General features: G+C 39.4%; 2 protein-coding genes and 3 long non-coding RNA genes across 5 annotated transcripts in view; 1 reads left to right on the forward strand and 4 right to left on the reverse strand.

Moving 5' to 3' along the window:
* Positions 1-654: 654 nt before the first annotated feature.
* Positions 655-3,214, reverse strand: LOC129362505 (uncharacterized). The gene is made up of 3 exons (XR_008606236.1): positions 3,152-3,214; positions 1,859-1,972; positions 655-1,788 (listed from the first exon to the last, which is right to left on the reverse strand). It is a non-coding gene; the product is annotated as an uncharacterized LOC129362505 (long non-coding RNA).
* Positions 3,212-3,768, reverse strand: LOC129362498 (uncharacterized). Its single transcript, XR_008606235.1, has 3 exons — positions 3,548-3,768; positions 3,399-3,452; positions 3,212-3,301 (listed from the first exon to the last, which is right to left on the reverse strand). It is a non-coding gene; the product is annotated as an uncharacterized LOC129362498 (long non-coding RNA).
* Positions 3,769-6,523: 2,755 nt separating this feature from the next.
* Positions 6,524-7,275, reverse strand: LOC129362178 (PGC-1 and ERR-induced regulator in muscle protein 1-like). Its single transcript, XM_055033580.1, has 2 exons — positions 7,235-7,275; positions 6,524-7,115 (listed from the first exon to the last, which is right to left on the reverse strand). Exons 1-2 carry the CDS (start codon positions 7,273-7,275, stop codon positions 6,524-6,526), a joined length of 633 nt encoding a protein of 210 aa, XP_054889555.1.
* Positions 7,276-8,294: 1,019 nt separating this feature from the next.
* Positions 8,295-15,435, forward strand: part of slc23a4 (solute carrier family 23 member 4) — a 7,945-nt gene continuing 804 nt past the window's right edge. Inside the window, 13 exon segments of the mRNA XM_055034019.1 lie at positions 8,295-8,391; positions 8,844-8,958; positions 8,961-8,977; positions 9,697-9,854; positions 11,105-11,273; positions 12,395-12,576; positions 12,827-12,947; positions 13,033-13,144; positions 13,147-13,188; positions 14,460-14,713; positions 14,787-14,951; positions 15,047-15,155; positions 15,221-15,316. Of these exon segments, the coding sequence (XP_054889994.1) occupies positions 8,344-8,391; positions 8,844-8,958; positions 8,961-8,977; positions 9,697-9,854; positions 11,105-11,273; positions 12,395-12,576; positions 12,827-12,947; positions 13,033-13,144; positions 13,147-13,188; positions 14,460-14,713; positions 14,787-14,951; positions 15,047-15,155; positions 15,221-15,316 (1,588 nt within the window). The 5' untranslated portion in view covers positions 8,295-8,343.
* Positions 8,804-13,981, reverse strand: LOC129362511 (uncharacterized). Its single transcript, XR_008606238.1, has 3 exons — positions 13,827-13,981; positions 11,070-11,188; positions 8,804-8,864 (listed from the first exon to the last, which is right to left on the reverse strand). It is a non-coding gene; the product is annotated as an uncharacterized LOC129362511 (long non-coding RNA).

The raw sequence follows: 15,435 nt of genomic DNA on the forward strand, positions 1-15,435 counted from the left end.
CAGCTGAACGGAAGGTGTCATTTCTGCCTATTCATGGGCTGAAGGGCGCCACCTTTTGGCTACTTTAAGACATAACATGCTTTGTCTGGCAGCCTAAAGTATTCATACCCTTCTCCACAAAGTGACTCATATAGATGTAATCAGTTGAAATGAAAACATGAGGAATCCCAGTTAATAACAGGTTATATTTTATCAGTTTGGTTTATTCAGCAGCTTTTCAGAATGAACTGAAAATGTTTGTTTTTCTTCATTAGAAACTAAAATTATTTGATGATCAGAGAAAAAAAAACATTTGTACATCAAAGTGGGGATCCATGGGATTTCATTTCAGTTTTACTCATATTTCTTATGACAATAAAATAAGTCTGAGTGAAGTCAGGTCTTTATGTGTAACTTGTATTTTTTTAATTATTAAATGTGGGAGGAATAAGAAATTAGATTTTTGTCCCAATAAAATATTTAGGTTTGGTGTATTTGAGGAGTTTTTTTGTTTTGTTTTTTTGAGTTTTCTTCAGTTCAGGTGAAAAGTTTCTGCTGCACAAATCAATGTTTCTCACTCTGGTGTCAAAGTACTTTACAGTAAATGATAAAAAGAAAACAGGAGTGGTGCTGTAAAAAATGGCAAAGTCAGATGAAATATGAGAAACTATAAAATAATTTCTACAGCTGCATGTTTTATTTTTGCTTTCAACAAATCAAAGCATTTGATGTCTGACAATTATCACTAATTAATTATAAAGTTTCATTGTGATCGTTTGCTGTTACACAACAGTGGTCAAGGTTTTCTGTGCTGCTCGCTGCCAACTATTTCTGTCCTCTTTAACTCTGTGAAGCGCTGATAAATTTCTCACTCAGGCAGTAAACAAAAGATACGGCCGGGGTGAAAAGTTGAGCCGTTCTCATAAACCTGCAATCAGTTCTGGTTCCGTCAAATCAGTTGCTGAATTGATCTGCAGGGTGGTGTTTTCCTATCTGTCTGAGGACTTGAAATTATTTACATAAAGCAGAACTGAGAACTGTTTAGATTATTGCACAAGCAGAAACTTTTGTTAAGCTCGACTTTCTGAAGCAAAGTGGCATTTTTAGAGAATATGCTTTGAAGAAGTTTTCCAGCATTAACATGAGCTTCTATTTGTAAAGATATTCTACCAGGTGATATTTTTGCCTTTGGACTGATTTGACAAGGCCTCCAAATCACTGAGCTGACCTGTGAATAACCTCGTCTTACAAGTCCAAATTAAGATAAGGAGAGGTTGTCAGAAAGTCAAACAGATGAACTTTTCATGACATGGGCTTATCTTATCTTTCACAAGGAAGTGTGGTGTCATGAAAAAGGCTAAATGCTGATCTCCATAACAACACAGCGGTTTCTGGTGAGAGACATGTGGAACAAGCTGCTTTCAAAGCTTCATCTGTACAGATTTAGCTGCAAAATTTAAAGAAAATGCAAAATTCATTTCAGAAATTCAGTTTATTGGAAAATGCTAAACATTTGTAGCTGCATGCGCTCTGCACAATGTCAGATATTCTGGGATTTAAGGTTAAATTTCACAGAACCTGGTTCAAAACTCCACAATTGTTTTTTTTTTTACATTTTATATAAAAAAGATTTTTAAAGCTGTGAACGTTGTGAGACAGTAAGAGAGGCTATCGCTGCGTCCCGTGCAGGTGGGAGCAGACACTCCTGTGGCTGTGTGTGCTGCCTTGTGTTGCAGAGGATCTGAAAAACAGCCTGGATGGTTCAGGCGTCCAGCAGCTCAGCCAGCGCAGCGGCTCAAGCGGCGGCTCCTGGAAGAGACAATATTTCCCAGAGATTTTACAACCTGAAGACAACCTTCCTGGAAATGAGTCTGAGTACCTCGTAATAAAGCAGAGGATGAGTGGCTGAACATATCCGCCGCCTGCTCATCACCTCGATTTCCTTCAGTGTTTCTGACTTTCTCCACTTTGCTCGGCGGTTCTGGAACCAAATCTGTAGCACAATAAAATTCATTTTTATTGGGATATGAAATCTGCAAAGCGATGTAGCAAAGGTGCAGCTAAAGGCATTAAAGGGACGAGAGTTTAAGAGACACTGAATTGCCTTGTCAAGGTCAACAAGCTGTTTACGACAGGGTTCATAAAAAAAACTAAAAAAAACTGTGCATTTAAGTTTAAAAAATTCCATTCTGTTTTTGTGCCATGTTACCAAAACATGAATTATTCAACAATAATTACAATTTTACTTTAGTTAAGCAGTGTGTTTGCGATATGAGTTGGTTTTACAATCATTTTGGATGAAAACATGCTTGATTAGCAGGGTAGGACATATTTGTGCTAATGTGCTAATAGCAGAGCGAATCTTAGCTCAGCAAAAGTTTTAGCTTAGCGCTTTAACACTTTTGCTAACTATGAAAACATTTAACATACTTAGCTTTACCGAAATGACATTTTCTGGATAGATTTTAAAGCACTAATTTTCTGTTTCATAAACTTTCAGTTGAAGAAATCCAGAAATCTGTGAAGACATTTTGATTATTGATTTTAAGAATTTTTTCAAATGATTAGTCATTTATGTTTATGCTTTATTATGAAGAGTATGTACACAGCAGCTTCCTCTGTATCTTTTTAAAACCCACTAACTTTATTTCTAACATGAAACCTACAGACAAAATGGAAAAAAAGCAAGGAGAAATACAAGGAAAGTAGAATATTTTCCATATAATTTTAGCGTTAGCACAGCTAACCTTTCAGTTAGCGGTGTCCACCTCTGCTGATTACTATTTACAATAACATTATACGTTTTTATTACTGCAAATTATTTTTGCTTACATCCAATGCAAACATTTAAAATTACAATATTACTCTTAACTTCATTATTTAATTTATTTCTTATTTCGAAATGACATGAAAACAAAACGATGTAGCATTTTACCAGGACATAAAGCTCATTATTATTAAATCAAACCAACAGCAAATACTTTTTAATCGAGAAATATGGGATTAACTAAAATGTTATTTTCTACAGGTTAATCTGATAAATGAGCCTCATTGCAAAGGACGTTATAATTTATTAAGTATGAGTGTTTGCATATAGATATCGTTCTGCTGAATTGTTTGCGTCCGTTGGGTCATGACCCCTCAGCAGCAGCCCCATCAGCAGCTGTTGTACCTGTATTCGTCCCTCCGTCAGCTGCAGACGGCCGGCCAACTCGTCTCTGGTGTTGACGTCTGGGATAGTGAGTCTGTTGGAAAACCGCCTCCAGCTCCTGAACCTGGATCGGCGTGAATGTCACCCTGGTTTGTCTTTTCCTCTTCTGACCTGCAGGTGAACAATTTATTAAAATCTCTTTGCTGGTTAAATAAATGCCACATTCACGGAGGTGCCTCTGTGACCCAGATAATTAATAAATACTCACTTTTGGTTTCTGTGGCAGATTTTGGAGATTCTTCATGATTTTTCTGTGAGGAATCTATAAACAGTGACAGTGAAGCTTTAACAGGAAAACTTATTTTCTGGCTACATTTTAAATCAAACTGTTAATTAATGGTAGATTTAAAACCTTACCTGTGTAAGAGAGCTGGTTATGTACCTCAGTGTTTTCTTTAATAACAGACCAGCTTCGATAAACTCTTTCCTCTTTTCTGATCGGTCTTCTTAGTATTTCTTCAATTGAATGTGAAATGTGTTTGTGCTGCCGTGATTCCCTCTCTTGATCCACACAGAAATGTTTTTCTTGCTCTCCTTTTGTCCACATGTCCAACAGTTTATCTCCCATCACCAGCAGGCTTGTCATAGGAAAAAAAATGATCATAAATCTTCTCAGTGTGTCTGCAGTATCAGGAGCTGCGAAGGTAAACAGATTCTGCAGTGTTCGCTCAGTCAGAGGAAGACGATGTGGTTTCCTCCCTCCACTGGCAGTCTGTGTTTGACCTGTATCACATGGTCAGCATGGAGGTGGAGCATCAGTGCACAACAGAATATTTCCAGGAAACTCTTAAAATTCAGGATGTACCAATTAGTGACAGAACTAGCATAGATCACTGTCAAATCAGAGGAATCAGAACTTCTGACTCCGCAGAACAAACTGCAGAAAAATCATGTAAAAGCTACGCACCTGATCTGAAACCTGGATAATATTCAACTTAAACACGTTTGCTTCTCTTTCTTATCACCTGGTTTACTGCACTGGTTTATCACCTTGGCCTTGATGCACCTTCTGTTCTCCTCTTCCATTCAGAAACTCAGGAGAATCTCATCACGTAAAAAGACCATTGATTGAGGAATTTGTCTCCCTCTAGTGGCCTGCACCGGCAGCTCCTCTCAACCTTTCCATTCAGATTCAGTTCATCCAAGAACCAGCAAGACTTTTCCTAAACGGATTTTCTGTTCCAAAGCATCATTTTAAATGTGTTTTACTTCAGATTACAGCTAGATTAGTTACCATAATTACACAGATCATACACATCTCTACATTATATCAATAGGTAACTCTGAACGCATTGATTTCTTCAATCTGACTAAAAAAAAAGAAAAATAAAGAAAACAGTTGTTGTATCAACCTTGCAGACTCGTCGGGTTTTCTGGTTCTGGTCTGATTCCCAGAATCAGAACCGAACATGGAGAAATAATTTATGCTCCTCTAATCTGGAATTAACTTCTAGAAAACAGAAAATCTGCTGAAACACTGAGCTCCTTTAAACTAAAGGCTGCTTATCTGCCTTTGCTTAATAATCACTGGAACGTATTGATCTGATATCACAACTTTTCATCCCTTTCCTTTAATCTGCCAGTGCAGTGGATCCTTTTTTTGTTTGTTTTGTGTTTTCATAATTTAAAACATTGAATTTTCCTGTTGCTGAAATGAACCAAACAAATAAACCCGTCTTCCTCTTCTAGATGTTTTCTGGTGTCAGCTCCATATTATTGTCTGTTTGCGTCATAAATATGACTGCAAAAAGGCAGGCCCAGCATCCCAGAGGTACTGGTACCATAACCTGAGAACCTCTCAGCAGAATGTGAGCTTCTCAGGTTCAGGCTGTGGATTCATGAGCACGGAGAAAAACAACAGCAGACAACAATATAATCTACACGAATAATAATAATTATCATTAACAGAAAGTTTAAATTTCACTAAACAGCAACAAATTGGTCAATAAATTCTATTAACCAGTTTATATGGATATTTATTTATGATCCTGGGTTGAGACTGTAAACTGATTTTATCATTTGAGTCTCCTGTGGGTCTGACTGCATCCTGGGGCCTGAACACTTCCTGCATTGTTCTTGACTTCAGCTGATTTAACTCTGACCTCACTGTCCAGCGTTAAAGCCTCAAGAGCCTAAAAGCAGGAGATTCTTTTAATGAGGAGGAACTAAAAGCGGCATGTGAACGCTCAGCCCGTCCCTGGAAATCACTCAGCTGGATTCACAAACCAAATGGATTCTTTACAGAGGTCGTCACAAGATCCCAGAACAATAGGTGCTGACCGGCAGGACGGGATGCAACAAGGGACATTTCCCAACGAGAAACGGCAGAAATAAAAGATACATTTCCTCCGCAGCAGGAGAATTTCATTTGGTGATGACATGAGATCAGGCTCTGCTTCCCGAAGAGTTTCAACATTTTAAAAATAAAATAAATACAATTTTCAACCAGAAGCAAAAAAATAAAAAAAATAATATTTTCCATAAAATCTTAGCTTTTAGTTTAAATTTCTCACTGAGAAAACGTTTTTATTTTTCACACTTGAATGTTCCAACTTTTTTCATGTAGTTTTTCTCCCCTGCCAGTAAAATAAACTCAAATCTGCCTCGTTATGGAAACGTGTCAAATCCACACTTTATATGTAGCTATTTGTTTCCAAACATACAGCCGATATATTTTAAGACTGAAATGATTAATCACATTAATTGTGATTAGTTGAAATTGAAATAATACTAATATAATAACACATGCTTTAAAGAAATGTAATTTGCTGAAAAACTCAAAGCAATAAAGAAGCCAAAACTGAAAAGAAAAAAAAAATGCTTTACATTCAGGAATAATAATAAAAAATCTTTTTCTGCAAATCTGTTCTACCCAAAACTCAAGTTGCAGTTTTAGCTTCATCTTTAAATCCTGTAAAATAATCACCTACTAAGCACCTTTTGCTACCCAAACATTAATCTGTTAATCCAGGAAATATTCTGCAGATCAGTCCTGCACTGAGCTGATGTTCAACCAAACAGAAAGGATTTTTACAGGCTGATGTTGGAAGAATCATGAGCTGCAGATTTTCATCTTTTCTCCTAGTGACATTAAAATAAGACAAAACAAAAAACACACAGTGGAGAACAAGACAGAAGCATCGATATAATATGTCAGGGCGTTGCAGAACATGTCAGGTCAAAATTCATTTTGAGCTTGCTGGTTGCATCCTGAAGGCCAAAGGTCATTTGAACGGCTTTAACATTTAACTCAGCTAATGTTTGAGCTGCAATCATTCACTTTGTTATATCATATTGGTGGTGCAGAAATGTCAGAGGGTTAAATGTGACTGTTCATGTTTTAGCACAAATGTTTCCAGCTGAGTTGATGAAAAGGCGTCGCATGCGGACCAAGCCGACCTCAGCGTTGCTGTGGGCTGAGGCTGCAGGCTGAGGCTGCGGGTTGAGGCTGCGGGTTGAGGCTGCGGGTTGAGGCTGCGGGTTGAGGCTGCGGGCTGAGGCTGCGGGCTGAGGCTGCGGGTTGAGGCTGCGGGCTGAGGCTGCGGGTTGAGGCTGCGGGCTGGGCTGCGGGTTGAGGCTGCGGGCTGAGGCTGCGGGTTGAGGCTGCGGGCTGAGCGGGTTGAGGCTGCGGGCTGAGGCTGCGGGTTGAGGCTGCGGGTTGAGGCTGCGGGTTGAGGCTGCGGGGTTGAGGCTGCGGGCTGAGGCTGCGGGCTGAGGGTTAGGGTTGAGCCTGCGGGTTGAGGCTGCGGGTTGAGGCTGCGGGCTGAGGCTGCGGGTTGAGGCTGCGGGTTGAGCCTGCGGGTTGAGGCTGCGGGCTGAGGATGCGGGCTGAGGCTGCGGGTTGAGGCTGCGGGTTGAGGCTGCGGGCTGAGGCTGCGGGTTGAGGCTGCGGGTTGAGGCTGCGGGTTGAGGCTGCGGGTTGAGGCTGCGGGTTGAGGCTGCGGGCTGAGGCTGCGGGCTGAGCTACGGGCTGAGGCTGCGGGCTGAGGCTGCGGGTTGAGGCTGCGGGTTGAGGCTGCGGGTTGAGGCTGCGGGCTGAGCTACGGGGCTGAGGCTGCGGGCTGAGCTACGGGCTGAGCCTGCATGTGATTTCTATTTTCTAAAATCTGTTCTGTTCATGTTGTATTCATTCAGGAGAAATATTGGTGTCGACAATCATGTCCAGACAAAACTATGAGTAAAAACATGCAGGAAAAGCTGCATTTTGGAAGCTTCATCTGCAACTTTTTACAACTTTAATGAAACCACAGAAGAAAATTTGTTGTTTTTTCATGTCTCTGCTCCATAAAGCTGTATTAATGAATCAATAGCACCTGTTATTATAGACTTCAAGTTTTGAGTGAAATGCTGTTTGCTACAGACACGCAGTTATTTCTGTTTTATGCACTGAAGTGTCTTCAAGCAGTCAGTCTCAAGAGGTGAGATAATCATTTTCAGTATTGAAAACTGCACAGAAGTGTCACAGTACCTTTCTTCTTCCTGGACTTTAACTAGGCAGATGTGGGCTGCTATCAAACTCTCAATTTACACTAATAATATAATTGAAGCTAATGGCATTTGGAGGGAAATGTTGAGGTATGATAAATTGGGAAATGAAGTTATGGCTTCGAGCGGCTCATGAATAACAGCCTTGTGTTGTATGAGACTTCGCAGCACGTGATAGTCACAAACGCAAATATTTGTTGTTAAAATTAGAAGGGAACTGGAGCTGCTTGAGGAAAGCTCAAAACCAACACATGCAAAATGCTAAAAACAAGATTCACTCAATGTGGAACAAAGTTAAGCACAAAAGCAGCAATAATCCTGACAGCAGGTGAAAGCAGGAGCAGGTTACAGAGGTTCTGGCCTCAAAGGCTTGTAATGAGATCAGGGTTTGTTTACAGTGAAAAGGACAGAAGATCTGCAGCCTGCCAAGCTGGTTGGTCAGCTGCTGCTTCTGTTGTAATTCGGTTCACATGAGCGCTCGGTTGGACCTATTAGTCAGCACGAGCTGCAGTCCCATGTCTGAAATTTGCTTTTTCTCAGCAGGCTGTCCGACCCGCCTGCCTCCCGGCCCATTCCTTTTGTTCGCTTTCTCTTCTTTCTTGCTGTTTCTTCTCAAGCTTCAGGAAACTAAAGCTGAACTAAACCTGAGCCAGCAGGTTGAAGCTGACATGACCTCAGAGAAGGAAAGCAATGGACTCGACAACTTTGCCTTTGCGGTGAGTTTAATGCTTTGTTTTCTTTGATAAAACAAGCTTTACTAAAAATGACATAAATGGAAATCTGGGGATGAACTTATTAGATCTAGCTAAACTTGTTGGTTTGGGATTTTTCTTGTCTTTTTCTACTTAATTAAATTTACATGCTAAACAGCTGGAACTGAAGAAAATACAAAAATCAATTTGTAAATTACCATCTTTCTGCCTTAAAGATGGAAGTAAAAGCCAAAGTACTTTAATCCCCTCATTGAATTTGCAGGACCCAAGTTCCACAGGTCTTTTGTTTCTGCACTGCCTCAGGTCTGAACAAATGAAGAAATTAATTTCTGTCAAATAGAAGAAACATTTGATTTAAATTTTCTGTAATAATTTATGAACGTTAGGGCGTTTTGTGTCCAAACCTTCAGTTCTGCTTTTCTCACGTCTTCCTGTGTCTGTCTGTCGAACTGAAGCTGGAAGGAGGTTTCTGTGATCTATCAGAAAAAGGAGAAGATCTAGACTCGTCTATTGATGAAGACACAAACAAACTGGCTTACTGCGTGACAGATGTCCCGCCCTGGTACCTCTGCATCTCTTAGGCGCTCAGGTTTGTCAGGAAAAGCTTTGAAAGCCGACAGTTTTCATGGAGTCCAGAGTTACATAACAACATCAACAAGATTTATTTTAGTCATCCGGTTCTTAGTTCATGTTTCAATACGTTTAGGCCTGCAGCTAACAATTATTTTAGTAGTAGAATATTCTGATAATGAATCGATTAATCAGATAAAAAACTTGTATATTCTGCAGTTTTCATTTAGCCATTTAAGTTTTTTTTATAGATGCATTGAAAGATGCAAATAACTTTTAAAACAAGACAAAAAACATTTTATTTCATAAAACTCAACAGTTGTGAAGTAAAAGAGGCATCTGCAGCTGAAATGTTCAGAACAGAGTAGGGATGATCTGGTGATTATTTTATGGATCAACTGATCAGAAGTTACTGAAGATTTTTATTTTTTCAGAATTTGAACCAGGTGAAGCTAAAACTGCCACTAGAAAAGTCCTAATATGTTTTTAATACCTTAAAAACAAAATGTACATATTTTTGCACAGTTTAGGTTTAATTATTGCTCTTAATGTGTTGTTCTTTCAGCAAATGATCATTTTTATAGTCTATCCTCCAGTTAGCAATTAATTGATACTAAATTAGTTACATTTCACTAATTGATTCATCATTATTAATCATTTCAGTATTAAATGAATTCATCCATTAAAAGTCAAACTGTTTTATTCTTAATTTTAAATGTCCCTCCTGTGTTCCTGTAGCACTGTTTGACTGCCTTTGGCGGCATCATCGCCATCCCCCTGATCCTGTCGCAGGGTCTGTGTCTGCAGCATGACGGCCTCACGCAGAGCTACCTCATCAGCACCATCTTCTTGGTGTCTGGAGTCTGCACCTTGCTGCAGGTCACCTTTGGCATCAGGTAGGAACTGATATGACAAGGATCCGATTTCCTGCTGAGGACGGACTATTAGCAGGGATTTGCTGCCTGTGGCTGATTTTATTGGTTGTTGTTGATTAAACACAGCAGTTCAACAAGAGAGTGAATCAAATGGAATCAACCAATCGTCTCCATTTCAGGTCTGAGTCTTTTTCAGATGAAATCTGAAGCATTTGAAGAAGAAAAAATTAACACTTTACAACTTTTTGTACATTTTGTCAAGCAGCTTTACCCTTTTAGGATTCACATTTTTAAAAAATTATGACTAATCGATGAACGAAATAATTGTAAACTAATGCAGGCATCAATTAATCGGTAACTGAAGTATAGACACTATAAAAAAGGCCTTTTGCTGAAAGAACAACACAGGCAGAGCAGTAATTATGTACAAAATTGATAAACATTTTGCATTTAAGATAAAAAAAATCTCTGTCTGTAAATATTTTCTACCCAGAATTCCTCAAGTTGCAGCTTCAGCTCTGGACAATAAGGAAAATAAATTTTTCCTTTATGTTTCCATCTCCCGTTCAGCACATTAACTTTTTTTTTCGTTAATGTTGAAAAAGTAAAAATAATTTTAAAAAAAAGCTCTGTAAACAGAAGTGAGGATCCTGTGTTAGTTATGCTGAGTTAAGGTGATAGTAAACCTGGTGCAAAAGCTGTTTTTGTCTTTGAAAACCAGATTAAAATGTGATTTCAGCTCTGAGCGCTGCAGCTCAGCTGAATCCTGTCGTCACAGCTGGATTAGTCAAGGAATTTCCATCTCATTATGTTCGGAATCTGGTTTCTGCTAAAACCGGCATTCTCCTGGCTTAGCACCACTGATGCTTTCTTGTCCTTTCCTAAGCATTCAGGCATGAGCTGGCAGGAAAACATCACCTTCAACAAGTTCAAGTTTTTCTTTCTCAAAGCAAAGAGCCATTTTCTCCTCCAACAACTTCCTGCATGATGCTGATTTACATGCTTCACTGCAAAGTCGGATGTGAATAACAGATAGTGAGCAGCACAGAGACAATCATTAGCAGCTGATTGCTTTAACCTACTTAACCTCGAGTCTGTGTGTCTAATAGGAGAGTCACTCTCGCTTCACATGACTTGACTTAACTGTTCATATGCACCAGATGGAGACTGTAGGTTCAAATCTCCTGCTTATGAATAAATATAAATGATCTCAGATATTAGGAGTATTTTGCTCACCAGTTCATTAATGACTCGGCCATCTTTGCCCCCAGGCTGCCCATTCTTCAAGGCGGTACGTTCACGCTGCTGGCTCCCTCCATGGCGATGCTGTCCATGCCAGAGTTTAGGTGTCCTGCCTGGACCCAAAACGCCAGCTCAGTCAACGCTTCGTCCACAGAGTTCACAGAAGTGTGGCAAAGTCGGATGAGCTGTAAGTAAACTGTGAGCATTTAACCGTTTAAAGCACAGGTTGGATCACAGCATTTTTAATTGAATTGAATTAAACTAACAGCTGGTCATGACTCCACTGGGTTTTACCTCCAAATTTAGCAAACAAAGAGAAACCAAACACTTTTTGTACTGTTCTGAAAAATAAATTGGCTTATTTATTTTTCAGACACCAGCTGCCATGGAGTCTGTGCACCATGGCAGCTGTGCAGACATGCTCAGGCTTTTAGCAGCATGCTTCACTGACGATGTTGTGATGTTTGGAGATCAAAGATTAAAGCAATATTTGAGTTATTTAGCCTGTCATAAGAAAAAAAAAGGGAATTCTTTTTTGAAAGTTAAATTTTCACTGTTTTTCATGGATTTCTAAATGTCACAGTTTTCAAACTTTATAGCCCATTTAGCTCCAGTGAGCAAGATAAATTAATAGAGGTTAAATATTTATAGCTCCAAATATATTTATCTTGCTGGCTAAATATTTAGATATCTAAATAATTAGCCAGCAGGCTAAATATGCACTTCAGCCACAAAATATTTAACTTCTTGCTAAATATTCAAGTTGGAACTAATATTTAGCTCCAAACTAAATGTTTAGCAAACAAACTATATATATATATTAAAACTTTGACTGTTTTCTCAGTCTCAAGGGATTCTAATTTTTTATTGAAATGTTGCAATCATAGTTTGTTGTTTGTTGTAGACTTAGTCATTGTGATGATTTTATGTATTTTTAGGGTTTTAGTTTCAGCAATAACCAGCCAATGTGCTGTCAGATAAAAATAAAAACTCTTAAATTATATAATTTCACTTGTAATCATTTTACAGACTAAAAATGTCCAAACAAAATGTCTTTAATAACGAGGTGGGGAACCGTTGTTTCTAGGCCTCAACTGCGTTTCAGCCTTTGTGCAGGTTCACGACACTCCCTCTAGTGGCAGACAACAGTATTACAAAAACAAAGACGAAAGTGAATCACACAATTAGAATATTTTATTCTTACAAAATAAAACATCGGATTTTTTCCTCCTTTTTTCAAATTAAGTTTCCATTGTTTTTTTTTAACTGAATGAGTGTAATGACTGATGTCTAATAGTTGTGATGTTTTCTGTCTCTAGCTGCAGGGCTCCATTATTGTGGGCTCCATCTTCCAGGTGTTTGTTGGATTTTCTGGCCTCATCGGCCTCTTCATGCGCTTCATTGGACCTCTCACCATTGCTCCCACTATCGCTCTTATTGGTCTGTCGCTGTTTGATTCAGCTGGGAGCAGCGCTGGAAACCACTGGGGCATCTCTTCAATGTAATTTATTGGACTTTTTTATATTTTTACACAAGAAAAAAAACACCAAACATTGTTTTATGTCTTTCAGGAAATCTATTTTCCTAAATCTGGTTCTTTTTCAAATTCAACAAGATAAAAAATTATCAATGCCTTTTCCTTAATGATAATTCTTATGTGAAAAAAGACTTACAATTTTCTGTTCAGAATCTGTTTTCTCCATCTCCTGTTTAAATTTCAGACTGATTTTATTTCTGTCTGCCTCTGACAGGACCACAGCCCTTATCATCCTGTTTTCACAGTACCTCCGTCACATAGCCATCCCCTTTCCTACCTACAGCAAGGATAAAAAGCTTCACACTTCTCCAGTCTACATCTTTCAAATTCTCCCTGTATGTAACTGAAAAGGTGATTTATGTTTTAGAAATAGAGTAAATTGTGATTGTTTTTGTTGTTGTTGCCCATTTCAATTCTCAGGTCTTGTTGGGAATCACAGTTTCTTGGCTCATTTGTTACATCTTGACGGTGTATGACATTCTTCCTGCCGAACCTGGGCAGTACGGTTACCTCGCACGCACAGACCTAAAAGGAAAGTAATCAGCCAAGCTCCCTGGTTTACCTTCCCATACCCAGGTAAGATGCTGCAGTATCAGACATTAAGATTACATCTGATTTTTTCAGAGTGCCAAAATATCTCAAAGATGCGTCTGTTTAAAGCCAGAGGAGATTTGTGTGACTGTAAAACAATATTTCTTTTCACAAAATAATGCAACATTTACTTTAGGCAATTCATGTAAATCTAACAAATCTATCAGAAGGTGCACAGTATTGTAAATATTAAAACGCTGCAACAGCCTGGTTAAACTAATATGCTCCAAAACACAATTTTCACTTCCAGACAATTTTAAAAAGATATTTTAATCTGGCAAACGAACCTTATTCAAATGCATTATTTCTATACTGAATGTAACTGTATGCAAAAAGCATCAACCGGAGACGAGCGAGGAAAACAGTGACGTCATAAAAACTGGACGTTTCTCCAAAAGTTATAAAAAGACGGGACAATAATAACAGTAATTATTGTGAATATTCCGCCCATATTATGAATTCATTTATAAATTAATAAATAATTTATTTGGTTTAAAACCAAATGTTACATCTGCAAAATAAATATTTAGCTTAGAGCTCAGAACTAAATATTTAGCTAACATGCTAATGCTAGGTTGCCCCTGACCGGAAGTGGACTGCTAAAAACAAAAGCTGGGTCTTACTTTCTCCACTAAACTCCTGGGAATCAGGCCGCTGCTGCTGTCCATCCATCGGTAAATGTCCGTCCGTCTGTTAAAACGGCTCATCCAGCTGAAACTGCGGGAACGGAAACAATGAAGAGGTGAGAGTTAGAACTGTCACCGGCTTTTATTTTGGCAGTCAGCTTCCGCCTGGTGAATTTACATGTTAGCCAAGTATTTAATTTGAAGTTAAATATTAAAAACATGACCAATCTTTCTTCACGTTTTTCTGTTTCTCGGTTGGAAATTACAGTTTTGAATTGGCCTAATCAAAGTTCAATATCAGATGAGATAGAAAATCTCAGGAGTCACCCGAAGAAGAGACTGAATATTAAAAAATTATGTCCAAATTTATGCAGTCAATTTGTATTGTTTTACATTTCCTTCTGATTAATGTGTATTATTCACATTACCATAAGCAGGTAAACTTTTGAAAGCGACATTATAATGATGAGATCCCATGAAGTAAAAGCTATTTTGATTAAAAACTGTTCATAAAACAGGAAAGTCTTTGTTAAAGGTGCTAGTTTAGTGTTTATGTCTGCAGATAATCAAACGGAATATATTTAAGATGTTTTTGTGATTCTAGTTTATTTTGCTTGAAACCAAACCCAGGCCAGTGGGGGAAACCCACAGTGAGCCTGGCCGGCGTGGTGGGGATCCTGGCCGGGGTCATCTCCTCCATGATCGAGTCTGTTGGGGATTATCACGCATGCGCAAGATTATCCGGAGCGCCGCCGCCACCGAGACACGCCATTAACCGCGGCATCGGCATCGAGGGAATCGGCTGCCTGCTGGCTGGAGCGTGGGGAACCGGAAACGGAACCACTTCCTACAGCGAGAACGTCGGTGCGCTCGGCATCACCAAGGTAACAGCCTCCTCCATGGGATGACGTCAGACTGAAAGAGCAAACGCTTCAGCAGCATCTCCTGACTCTGCAGGTCGGAAGCCGCGTGGTCATAGTGGCCAGCGGGGTGTTCATGGTTTCCATGGGGATTCTGGGTAAAATGGGTGCTGTGTTTGCAACCATCCCCTCTCCGGTGATTGGAGGCATGATCATGGTCATGTTTGGTGTCATCTGTGCAGCAGGAGTCTCTAATTTGCAGGTAAACACCTTAAGTTAGAACAGGAAAGTTTCCTGAAAGCTTCTCAAAGATTTCCGATCCTGTTCCGACTGGAAGATTTCTGCCCATATTTTCAGTACACAGACATGAATTCATCCAGAAATATCTTCATTTTTGGCTTCTCCATGTTCTCTGGTTTGGTCATTCCCAACTGGATATTAAAGAATCCCAAAGCTATTGCTACAGGTACATAAACAGTTTGTGTTACTTTGTTAATTAACATTTAAAAAGCATCAAACCGTCGTTTCCAGGTGCGGTAGAGTTCGACCAGATGCTGCAGGTTCTTCTGACAACCAGCATGTTTGTTGGCGGTTTCTTCGGGTTCGTGTTGGACAACACCGTCCCAGGTGCTCTCACACATCAACACAACCTCAGTGACAGTAGGGCTTTCTGCCCAGGGCTGCACAGTGTGGGAAGGCAGGGGGGTTAGGGGCACAAGGCCAAAAATAATAATATTTTGAATAAC

The sequence above is a fragment of the Poeciliopsis prolifica genome, unplaced genomic scaffold (assembly GCF_027474105.1).
Source record: "Poeciliopsis prolifica strain line A6 unplaced genomic scaffold, Auburn_PproV2 SCAFFOLD001, whole genome shotgun sequence".
NCBI classification, from domain to species: domain Eukaryota; kingdom Metazoa; phylum Chordata; class Actinopteri; order Cyprinodontiformes; family Poeciliidae; genus Poeciliopsis; species Poeciliopsis prolifica.

Bases quoted from the DNA above. Each gene is read 5' to 3' on its own strand.
- LOC129362178 (XM_055033580.1), bottom strand. From the start codon at position 7,275: ATGCAGGCTCAGCCCGTAGCTCAGCCCGCAGCCTCAGCCCC. The intron at 7,116-7,234 runs GTAGCTCAGCCC...CTCAACCCGCAG, and splicing joins CAGCCCGCAGCCTCAGCCCC to CCTCAACCCGCAGCCTCAAC.